We start from the raw sequence: 12546 nt of genomic DNA on the forward strand, positions 1-12546 counted from the left end.
ATTAAGAAATATATTTATGCCAAAAAATCATTTGTTTATTTATTTGTTAGCAAGTTATTCACTTTTTAAACAAATTAAAATGTTTCATAAGTGCGAAAAGAAAAGAATTCGACATCAATAACCAACCGACTTAATGATTCAACATTTTTAACAATGAAGAGTCCAACAAACGAAAAGTGGCTATTTAAACGTTATTCATAGATATATTTCAAATGGACACACACTCACACGCACACACACACGCACACGACTACTACTGATTATCTCTTGGTACACCGGGGCACATGGAACTTTCATCGCATTCGCAGGTTGGCGGGTATGGACCGTCGGCCGAGAAACAGATGCAATTTCGAATCGGCCTATCGAACCGACCGACGTTGTTGCAAATTTTCGACCCGCAACAGAATTTATTCGTCTTCTGGTAAAAACTCAACTCTCTCTGTCTAAAATTGTTCCATTTATAAATGGGATGACAGCTGATGCAGGGTGAGCAGGGGTCTATTTCCATTTCCGGTTCGTCCAACTCATCCGGATGCTCCAATAAACCAACATTCGGTGGTTCGAAGTGAGATCGCCTCCTCTTGCTTTCTCTGATGTAATCTCTATCGTCGATGTACACGCAGTTTTTGATGCTCTGAGTTGGCTTCGATGACTTCAAACTGGTGTCATCGCTTCTTACATCGGAAGGTGCGGGGCCCATGGAATCTCTTTTCAGGGTGCCCGGAGAATTGGTGTTGACATTGACGGCCGAGCTCAGCGAAGTTAGCGTCAGTTCAGAAACTGCGGGCTCTGACGTCAGCTGGAGTGAGTTTTGATAATTGTTGCCGGTCAGATTTTGCGGAGATATCGGGTCAGGCTGCTGTTGTTGTTGCTGTTGTTGTTGCTGTTGTTGTTGCTGTGGTTGTTGTTGTTGTGGAAGATGTAACTGTTGTGGTTGTTTGACTAGCGGCTGCTGCTGTAAATGTGGTTGTGTTTGTTGTAGCTGCTGCTGCTGCATAAGTGGTAGCTGACAAAAAACTGGCGATGATAAAAACTGCTGTGGAAGGTTTTGGTCCTGCTGAGGTGTTTGTTGCGCGGTTTGGTTCACGACTTGCTGCTGCTTCTCCGGTATGAAATTTTGAGGCGATTGCATAAAATTTTGTTGTGGTGGTAGCGGTTGTATCGAAAGTTGTTGTGGCTGTGCTAGCTGCTGCTGAGGAGTTTGCTGCTGTGGTTGAAGCTGTTGTGGTTGAAGCTGCTGTGGTTGAAGCTGCTGTGGTTGAAGTTTCTGTGATTTCTGGACAATTTTCTTTGTGACAGCGTCTAATTTTTGTTGTTCTAACTGTCGTTGAAATTGTGCTGGTGCTGTTTGGTACATAGGAAAAACATTGCGATTGTTGGAGAAGTTTTGCGCCATGTTACCTGGCACGTAGGTTATTGGGAATGGTGATTGTCCGTATGGATACAGAAACTGCATTGGTAATTGTGGAGTTGTTGAGGAGACGTGGGGCCAGTAGACGGGGCAGGGGCTGATAAACTGAGTGGTGAATTGAGAAGCGAGAGGCTTTGAATTTTCAAACATCAGCACATCACTGTTTTCGTTGTTGTTGTTGTCGTTATTGTTGTTGTTCTCGTTGTCGTTGTTGTTCTTGTTGTTGTCATTATTGTTGCTGCTGTTGTTTTTAACGACTTTGTTTTTGTTGCTGCCATTTTCGCTTGTTTTACTGTTAGCTTCATCTCCTCCACCGTGCACAGCATCATCGGCGTTGCACTTGTAAACGCCGAACGAGCATTTCCTCCTACCAAATGTTTCACCCTCCTTGTAACTTCCCTTGATGTTGCAATTGTTTCCCGAGTTTAGCTCAGTTTGAGCTTTCAATAATTTCTTGGAATTTATCGATCTTTTCATGAGACTGGCCTTCCTTACAATGGAGGCGTTCGACATTTCCTTAGCCATGGCGGCTTTTTCCACAGCTTTCTGTAGCTCTGTTTTTTCGATTTCGAGGCCAAGTATTTCGCTAACGATCGCGTCCTTACGATCACAATCGATGATGACAATGTTCGGTTTTTTGGCGTGAGTGAAAGGAAGACGACAAGACATCGGTTTGACGGCAACCCCTTCAGGAACGCACGGCATATCATAAGGAGAACAAACAGGGCACGGATAATGAACCGGATAGAAGCATGGACAAATAACGCATGGTGGAGGTTTTTTCTTACGAACCAGTTGAATTTCTACAGGACTGGTCGGTTTAGGTCGAGCTTTTCTGGCGCATCTTTTTAGCGTTGGTGGTGGTGGATTCATTGGTAGTCTATAATCTGCCTCGCTGACAAACTCGTTTAAAACCGTATTGCAAACCGGTATTGCACACGTGTCGCACTTCGTTTCATCCAACGGAGGTACACATGGGTAGTTGAAGGGGTTGCACTTTGGATTATAATAAGGATTGACGCATGGCGGACAGCAAATAGGCGTTTCCCAGCCACTGCATAAACCGGAGCTCGGAGATTTGACAACATCTATGGGCCCGTCAAATGTAGGGCCTTTACAAGGTTCGACGCACCCTGGAGGGCAAAATGGTTCGTAGCAACTCGGAGGTGGAAAACTTCCTGGCGGTGGGTAACAATTGTGTGGATGTGGGCAAGTTACTGGCTTTGGAGTGTAGAAGGGTAGTGGCACGTAACAACAACACGGCATGCTCGCACATGACGGCTGACTGGAATTTTCGGATTTAGGATCGTCCGGATTAGATTGTCCCAAATTCGATCCGGATGGTTGACCACAAGAACAGGAAGAACATGACGATAGGCAGCATGGATATGAACCACACGGAACACAGCCTGGCGGAGAACAACATGGTGAACAACAGGGTGAACTACATGGAGAACAACATGGTGGATAACATGGTGAACAACAGGGTGAACTACATGGGGAACAGAGCGAACCACATGGTGAACAGGGCAAACCACATGGTGAACAACAGGGTGAAAAACAGGGTGAACAACAGGGCGAACCACAGGGCGAACTACATGGTGAACAACAGGGCGAACCACAGGGCGAACCACAGGGCGAACAACAGGGTGAACAAGGTGAGCAGCAGGAATTTTTACACGGTGAGTCACCTAGTGAAGGTTTACCGAAGGATTGTGCACCACCCGAAGGGCCACGTAATGAAGGGCCACCGGAATAAGGAGCACTTCGCGAGGGGCTGCCGGAAGAACCAACTTTCACTGATGGTGTTCCCGAGCCACCACCTATTTCAGAAGCACCATTTGGGATACCATTTTCTGGCGGATCGTTAAACGAAGAACCACCCCCAGGACTTTTCTGAAAATCGTCTTGAGGTCCGTCAAAATATGGGTCATCTGGATCACCTTCAGTTTGCGGTGAATCGCCAGTCAATGGACCACAAGGACTGCATGGACCACACGAACCACACGGACTGCACGAACCACACGGACTGCACGGACCACACGGACTGCACGAACCACACGGACTGCACGGACTGCACGAACCACACGGACCGCACGGATCACACGGACCGCACGAACCGCACGGACCACATGGACCACACGGACCGCACGGACCACAAGGACTACACGGACCACACAGACTACAAGGTGGACGGCATGGTGTAACAAAGCATGGCGACGTACAACACGGAGAGGTACAGCATGGTGAAGGGCAGCAAGGATTGCAACAAGGGTTGGTACAAAGATTTGGACAAGGAGGGAAAGCAGGACAGCTAGGTGGCGAACAACAAACGTCACAGCAAGCGTTTATGTTTTCATTCTTTGGACTGCTACATTTTTTCCGATTTTCTTCTTTCTTCTCCTTTTTGACCATCTTTAAATGCTGCGATATCGTCCGCAATTTTCTATCGAATCAGTCTGCTTTTAAACGTGTTTGCCGAATGGTTAGATGTTATTTTAACTCGGCGATGTTTCGATTTTTAAATTTTCGTTACCTGTCGGTAAAATATCCGATAATTGTTTTTACTCAATCGTGACGCGTTAGAAGTTTCTAGAGTTTTTACAGATGTTTTTATTTATAAAATCTTAGTTAATTGATAATTTAAAAATTTATGCTGTGTTGTTTATTTTTCTAAGTTAAATAACGTCATTAACTTTTTTTTATTTTACTTCGTCATGCATAATATCGTAGTGCCTCATAACATCTCAAATTCCTGAAAGAAGAATTAAAATTTGAGAGGAAATATTTGAAACAAAACTTTTGGTCATTTTTTGTTCACTGTTTTTGAATTATTAAAATTAATATAAAATTTAAATTCAAATAAAATGAATTAATTTCAAAATGACTCTGCAAAGAATATGAGAAAAAATCGCATCTGACGCAATGTATAATCTTAATGACTGAATATCTTAACAACCGAAAACAAATAACATCCGTAAAAAAATATAATATAAGAAATCATTTAAAAAATTAGCAAACAATTAATTCTTTGAAAAAAAACGAAGTAAGCGAATAATCGTCAACTCATTGCTATAATTTAATTCCGATGCTGATAATTAGTTAAAATTGAAAAAAAAAATTTGAATCGAAACCTTCTCCGCCCCACAGAAATGAATTACGAAGACGACAGCAGCGAAGATTCCCTACCTGAAGCCATTGTGAGTGTACCGAAAGAGACGATCACCAGCATACTCTATCCTTGCCCCTATCCCATGTGTTGCCACTGTATGATGCACGGACGCACTCCTTTCAGCACCCAGAAAATATACGCTCCGTGGGGAGACAACGGTCCCTGCTACCCAATGTACTCAGGAGGCGTGTGCGGTATTAGTGGGCCATTTGCCGCCGTCCCCCCGTGTTACCTCCCGAGTCCGAAAAATGCCTGCGAGCATGGGATTACGATAACAAACGAGAAGAAAGCACCGCCGTATCTTGGTCCTAACGACGTCTGGGTGCCCACTAGAAAACAACACAGTAATCTTAGCCAAGGAACTAATTTTGATAAAAAAAGTGAAAAGTCTGGTACATCCAGTGCACTCTCGATGATGACAAAAGGAACGAAGAACAACGGTAACAACGGAAATAACAATAGCAACATTTCAACTAAAAAGTCGACAGATATGATTGATAGGAGTGAGGAGAACAACGATGATGACGACGAAGATGACGAGAATGAACGAACTATTTTTCAATTAATGACTAAAAAAGAAGATCCAGATACTATAAAAGGCATATACATGAAAGCTGTCAGCGACCAAATAAAAAATAAATTCACGCAAAAAAATCTGAGAAACACGATGAATCTCTTATCGGAAAACAACAATGCAAAAGCAAAATCTTCCGTCGGCATTAATAATGCACCAAACAAAAGCAGCACTATGAAGGAGATTGCTAGGAAAATAATGAACAGCCATCCAAACTCTTCTAATAATCAAAGCGACTCTGATCAACCAAAGTGTTCTGCTACTTCATCCTGTTTTTCCACCTTCTGCATGCCGTTCTGTTCAAAACCATGCTGCTATCCGCCATTTTGTTGTCCACGGCCAGGTTGTGGTGTACCGGCTGTTTTTACCCCAGCCTGCAGTGCACCCCTCTGCTGTGCACCCTCCTGTTGTGCTCCTTCCTACTGTCCTTGCGGTTCGTCATCAAATGCTACTACTGCCGACGACGATGCCAGTTCAGACCTACCCGGTCGTAAACCGACAACAGATTTAGCAGAAGCCGATTTGGAAAATTTGGTGAATGGAAGTCTTCACGGTCTAAAAGCAGCGGAACATTCTTGCTTTCCGCAGATTGACAACCAATGCTTCTGCCCTCCTTACTGCGGGCCAATGAGCATTATGTACACCAGTCGTAAGCTGACTGTGGACGAGCAAAACCAGTTAGGTACAGAACTCTGCAAGTTACAGATTGAAAATTTGAGAAAATACAGAGCTTCGATGGGCATAATCGATCCTGTGGATTACGATCCAGAATTAGTACATTCATTCAAATCCAAACCAACTAAAGATATTGGAGTTGAACCGTCTACAGAGAAAAATAGGCGGCGTTCAACAGGAATTAATAGTGTTAATAACGACGTTCGTAAAAATTTAGTTGGGGACGCCTACGAACCACAAAAGGAGGATGCAAATGGCGACGCGGCAAAAACCGATTTAGAAAAAAACATGTCGGGTTTAAAAGAAGAAGAATTTGATGAAGATGGTGAACCTAAAAGGAAAAAAAACGAGTTAGTTTTAATATTTCCAGCTCCGAACAAACCGGCTCGACCGACACTAAGATGCGCGTGCCCACCACCCATCCCATCACCGTTCAAAGTTACAATTCCTCCTGTAGACTGCACTCCATGCAAGCAAACAACGTTGACGCCGTCTAGAGTTAAACTCGGAAATTTCCTGGATGGATTAGTGAATGAGGATAAGAAATGTTCAGAGAAAAAAGAAGAAGAACCCATCCACATGTATCTTTGTCCGTGTCCGTTTGCTAAAATACCTAAACCCAAATGCTGTTTATGTCCTTGCCCGTGCTCCTGCCCATGTCCAGGTTCCTGTCCGTGTTCTTGTTTTGGTCCCTGTGGCTGTCCATTTCCTTGCGGTCCTTGCGCATGTCCTTCCTTTTGTCCCTGTTCGTCTCCTTGTTCGTCGTGTGGTCCCACTGATTCTTCTCCGTCTAATGACGCCCTGGGATTTAATAATGGAAACAACGGAAGACGCGCATCCAACAGAAATAATGGGAACAATATTTTTGAAAGTTGGAACACGAATAGTGATAACAACAACCCTCCCTTAAGATGGAACACAAACAACGGCCACAATGCTTCCCCAATCTCGAATGGCGTCAGAAAAATAAGCTCCATTAAACGACCGAGCATCGCCACCAAATTGACAACCCCGCCAAGTGTCATGACTGGTTTGACAAAAAATTTAAGCGCTCTTACAGGAAAAAGTGCTCCCACCAGTGGATTCGTAACGGAGCGCCAAAACTTTGAAGATGAACTCGAACAGCAAGAAGAAGTGGACAGCTGCAAATCTCCACCATGCTACGGAAACACGCCATGTTGGTACGGACGCAGTTGTGGTGCATGTGGCTGCTGCGGTTGTGGCTGCAGATGTGGTCTTGGCTGCTGTCCAACAGGTCCTGCCTGCTGTGGCTGTCCAGGTTGTTGCGGATTAAATCCTCCTGCGCCATTACCGCCAGTGTGTTTGTGCCCACCAGGGTGCATATGCCAAAGTCCTTATCCCTGCGTCTATCCCTGCTTGCCTCCACCTCCTCCGATCCCTCCTAACTTGGGAGCACCGGCTTGTGGTCCTTGCCTCAGTGCCTACAGAGCTCCGGTCTGTAGGCTGCCCGCTTGCGGAAACAATTTCCCGTACAAAATTTTGCAAACAACTGTCTCTGATTGACTAGGAATTTGAATTTTTGATGAATTATAACTGAAATCTGTATTGCTTATTGTCTGTTTACTGTCTTTTTATGCTTTTTCCAACTTTGTAAAAAAAATTTGAATCGTTTGCATCGGGTTTTATATAATTTATAATTGAATGAATCTATAAATAAGTGAATAAATATATTTGAAAAATATATAGCTTAATCGAATAAAATGATTCACGGACTATACAATTATTCTCCGAAGCATACTCCGAAGTTTGAAGTAATGGCCGGCAACGCAGTGCGAAGAACACGTAATGAATCCAGTTAACTGCCAGCTCAAGTCACTACATGAGCGTCACATTCCCAAAAAATCGAGCTAATGTATGTGCATTCGGTACAGCAATGATGGCATGTCACAAATTAGTCGCTTCAAGATTTTATATATCGAAAGGGTCGAGATTTCCATCACAAAATTATACATTTTCATGTTCAGGACCTCGGGAGATTGAGAGAGAGAGAGAGAAAAAAAAAGAAAGAGAGAGAGAGAGAGAAAAAGAAAGAGAGAGAGAGAGAAAGAAAGAGAGAGAGAGAGAGAGAGAGAGAGAGGAGACTGACATTATAACAATGTCACATTCCACAAAAATCGAACTATAGTAATACATAACGATGACTATTCGGTCGATCCAAGATACTCTCATGGATATATATTTATATATCCATAGATACTATGTATCAAAAAATGGGATTCACTTTATGAAATTATAAATTTTTATGCCTATGCTATTGAGTACTACATTGATATCATATAAAAAAAAACTACCAGCTTAATTAACTATAACAGTTCCACACCTTCCAAAATGATCGAGTTATAGTTTGTAGCTCTATTCGAGTCTATATAGACAACAGATGATGAATATTCCTGTCTAAAAACATAGTTTCACTGACTTAACTGACAACAAATTAAGTATAAACATCCTTAAACCCTTCTGTATAAACAATAACAGAGGAATATATCCGTCTAAAAACATAGTTTTACTGACTTAAATAACAAATTTTACAGACTTAATTAACAAACAACACTGGTTAAAATGAGGAGTGGTTGTCTTCCATAGATTCTCGGCTCATAGACACCCATTGGTTGTATGCAGCCCATTATCGCTATTAGTGAAATAATTTACCAAAAATTGAAATCGTCGGCTGCTTGTCGGGATGGTTTATTTAATGTCTCATCCAATGGATATATATAATCATGGATAAATATAATCATATATAATAAAATCATATAATCAACATATAATCAATAAATAATCATATAATCGATATATAATGAATATATAATCATATAATGATTTTTATCCATGGTCCCATCCCTCTTAATATAAAAAAAAGCCAGTTTTCGAGAATAAAATTCGCGCTATACTAATTCTATTTTCCGTGACGTCAACATAGGTTTTATTAAACGAAATCCTAAAATGAAAACAAATAAAATGGAGTGTTCTTATTGAAAAACTTCAAAAGTTGAAAAAAATAGTCATAATAATAATAACAATAACAACAATAGTAATAGTAATAATAATAATAATAAACAGTAACAATAACAACCGTATTAACTTTTTGGATAAAAAATCGGAATCATTCTAAAAATTAACTATTTTTAACGCTCATTCATTCGTTCGTTCGTTCGCTTATTTGTTCATTCACATACTCACTCATTCATTTATTCGTTTGTTCGTTTGCTCAATCATTTCATTCACTCACTCGTCCATTCATTCACTCATTAATTCATTCAATCAGTCAATCAATTATTCGTTCATTCAAATTTTCAAAAATTAAATTAGATAATAAGAAATAATATACATAATATAAAATAGAATAGAATAATTATAACAGCAACAATAATAATTAGTAATATTAATTAATATTAACAGTTACTACTACTACTATTACTGCTGCTGCTGCTTCTACTAATACTACTATTACTACTGCTACTACTACTACTACTATCACTACTACTACTACTAATAATAATAATAATAATTTGAAATGAGCCATGCACTTAGTAGAATTTCTGCCCAGAGTTAGTTAATAAACAAATAAATAATTGAATAATTTTTTTTTCTATAACGATGTTGATGGGCTACGAACGAATGATTGAATAAATGAATGGATGAATGAATAAATTATGAAATAATTGAATGAATTAAGGAATTAATAAACGAACGAATGAATGACTAAATGAATGACTGACTGACTAAATGAATGAATGAACGAATGAAGGAACGTTATTAGTAGCCAGCATTATAGATATTTATAGCATTTCTAACATTGATTATTTTTCAAAGAAGTCAACCATTAAATCTTATCATTGTACTGTTATAGCTGATTAAAATAATATAATAAAATAATAGTTTATAATATTATTATTATAACATAATATTATAATTATAATAAAATAATTATCAGAAAAGCCAAACACTATCATGGAGGTTCTGACAGCAGCCTTGAACTGTCTCCCAAATGAAAGAGGGACGAATTATTCATCCAACTATCGCAACATAACACCGATCTTTACCTACCCATCCTACTACGGACAGTACCCGACCCCACGACCACCCCCTATGTTCTACTGGGGTCCGCCCTACCCCCCTAGTAGATTTGTTAGGCCCCCTCTGGAAAAATCTAAAAACGTGGTGAACAGTAACAATAAGGTTAACCAACCGCCTATGATGCCACAGCTCAACAGACAGAACAACAACGAACAATTGGAGAAAATTTCAATGCGACAGCTGCAGCAAAACTATCAACAAATCCAACAGCAGATGCAACTCGCCAAGAACCAACAATTGCAGCCACAGTTGCAGCCACAGTTGCAGCCACATTTACAACAACAGTTGCAGTCACAGTTGCAGCAACAGTTGCAGCAACAAAAACAACGCGAACAATTCAACAGTCAAATGAAGTTGGATCGCTCAAAAGAAATGCTTAACGAGTCTGAAAAGCTGTGTAAAAACAACGAGAAGGAACAAAGTTTGCAAGAGAAAGAAAATGTGATAAAGACAAATTCAGCAACAGTAGCCAACAAAGCAGTGACACGACCACGTCCACACACAACGGCCAGCGTTCAGCAGATGAAACTTCAACGAAAACAAACTCAGTGGCAACAACTTTTGTCCAGCCAACTGAAAAAATCTTACGAAGTCAACTCAGACGGCATCCAGTTGAAAAAATTAGAGAAGAAGCCACAGAACATAGAGATCGTCGACGTGAGCAACAAATCCAGCAACTGTCCCAAGTCCTCGGACTCCCTTGAGTGGGAATCGAAACAGATGGTGGCAGTCCCGTGCCCGCAACATGTTTACTACGGCAGGTGCTGCATTCCGCTAAAGATGAAGCGGCTAGCGAGTGCTGCCTCCACTTCCCGCATTGTTACCAGTGGTGATTCTTCAAAATGTTCAACCGCACCTCAGCGTTGTAAGTCTCAAAACACTACTGAAATCTCGCAACTCAACGCTTCGACGAATTGCACAGAGGACGATAACATCATCAAGTCGGGCGACGCGATAGTTTACGACAAGGAGAGGCACAAAATAATGAGGGTCCCTGTCTGCGGTGTCAGGAGGAAACCGAGTATCCACATCCCGACAGACCTGGACTGCAGGTTCAAACATTCCCAGCTGACCATCAAAACTTCGTACGAGAACGGAGTGTGGAAAGTCAAAACTTCACCCCTGGTGAAGGAAAGAAAGGTGGTGGACAGCCTGCCCCCGCTCCCACCCAGCACCACCTCATCCAGATCGAACGGGATCAACGTGAAGAATTTCTCCGGAATCGCCGAAAGTGCCGGAAAGAAGAACTACTTCCCAGACGGATTTCTGGCAGAGCATAACCCCGGATCTAAGATCAGTTTGAAACAGACAACCTCGAACAGCACTGAACACCTAATCGATAAGATGTCCTACGCGTGTGGCGGTGGAAAATCAGCTAGCGAAAGAAACTGCACGCCAGTCTTTCCGAGTGTTTCCTGTTCCCAGCAAAGCATCCTCAAAGAAAGCAACAAAGTGGGGCCACAAGCAAGCCTGCAGTTCTGCTACAACCGCCTCCCAACACTACTTCCGGCAAAAAGTTCCCCAATTAAAAAATGATTTCTCGGTAAGTTTTGTTTTTCAAATTTTTCTTCCTGCAACGATCGAAAAAGAATCTTGACGATTAGATCACTTTCCAAAAAACATTTTATCAGAATAAAAAATGAGAATATTATCATAATGGAATAATTGTTTCATAATAATTCTTTATATTTCTCTCACTCGCATTTGAAACAGCTCCTCCCATCATCACGTTTCTTTCATTTTATATTTCAAATAAAAAATTGCATAAACTTGAAAGAGTTTTTTTTCATTTTTTTTATTTTTATAAAAACAAAACAATCCAACAAAAGAACGATTAAAAACAGATCGATAGATTACAATCAATCAATCAATCAATCAATCAATCAATCAATCAATCAATCAATCAATCAATCAATCAATCAATCAATCAATCAATCAATCAATCAATCAATCAGTCAATCAATCAAACAATCAATCTCTCAATCAATCAATCAAATCAATCAAATCAATCAATCAATCGATCGATTAATCAAATTAATCAATCATTCGTTCACTCGTTTACATAAGAATTCAATCATTTAATATGTAATAAATCAAATAATCAAATATTTTGTCAATTGAATGACTGATTGATTAATTAATTGGTTGATAATCAAGAACAAAAAGATCCTAACTTACAGATAAATCCACAAACACACACACACACAGACAGACAAACACACACACACACACAGAGACAAACAAACAGACAAACAAAAACAAACAAAAAAAGATTCCAAGCCGTATAAAATATCAAACATTTTCGAAAAAGGCGGAAGAAAGATAAAATAAAAATAATAAAAATGGGAACAACAATAACAATAATATTTAATAAATAATAATAAATAGATAATAACAAACTCGAAGATTGACAAAATTCGTTGTTTTAACTGAAGATAGCGAAAGGATACACACACACACACACACACACACAACACACACAAACAAACAATGATAATAATAAAAATTTTAATAATAACAACAATAATAATTGAAAAAATTGAGAAAATTAATGAACAAGTTTCGTTGCAGATTACAAAAGGGTGGTTGGCGCAAATATAAAAACTGTAAAATGAG

General features: G+C 40.2%; 3 protein-coding genes across 3 annotated transcripts; 2 read left to right on the forward strand and 1 right to left on the reverse strand.

Annotated features, from left to right (window-relative positions):
• Window positions 1–253: 253 nt before the first annotated feature.
• HELRODRAFT_183130 (hypothetical protein) lies at window positions 254–3826 on the reverse strand (the record flags this gene model as incomplete). The annotated part of the gene is made up of 1 exon (XM_009033829.1): window positions 254–3826. One exon carries the CDS (start codon window positions 3824–3826, stop codon window positions 254–256), a length of 3573 nt encoding a protein of 1190 aa, XP_009032077.1.
• A 737-nt stretch (window positions 3827–4563) lies between these two features.
• HELRODRAFT_183131 (hypothetical protein) lies at window positions 4564–7356 on the forward strand (the record flags this gene model as incomplete). Its single annotated transcript, XM_009033830.1, has 1 exon — window positions 4564–7356. One exon carries the CDS (start codon window positions 4564–4566, stop codon window positions 7354–7356), a length of 2793 nt encoding a protein of 930 aa, XP_009032078.1.
• A 2011-nt stretch (window positions 7357–9367) lies between these two features.
• Window positions 9368–11466, forward strand: HELRODRAFT_183132 (hypothetical protein; the record flags this gene model as incomplete). The annotated part of the gene is made up of 2 exons (XM_009033831.1): window positions 9368–9401; window positions 9788–11466. 2 exons carry the CDS (start codon window positions 9368–9370, stop codon window positions 11464–11466), a joined length of 1713 nt encoding a protein of 570 aa, XP_009032079.1.
• Between the last annotated feature and the right edge of the window lie 1080 nt (window positions 11467–12546).

This window comes from Helobdella robusta (assembly GCF_000326865.2).
Source record: "Helobdella robusta unplaced genomic scaffold HELROscaffold_99, whole genome shotgun sequence".
NCBI lineage: Eukaryota > Metazoa > Annelida > Clitellata > Rhynchobdellida > Glossiphoniidae > Helobdella > Helobdella robusta.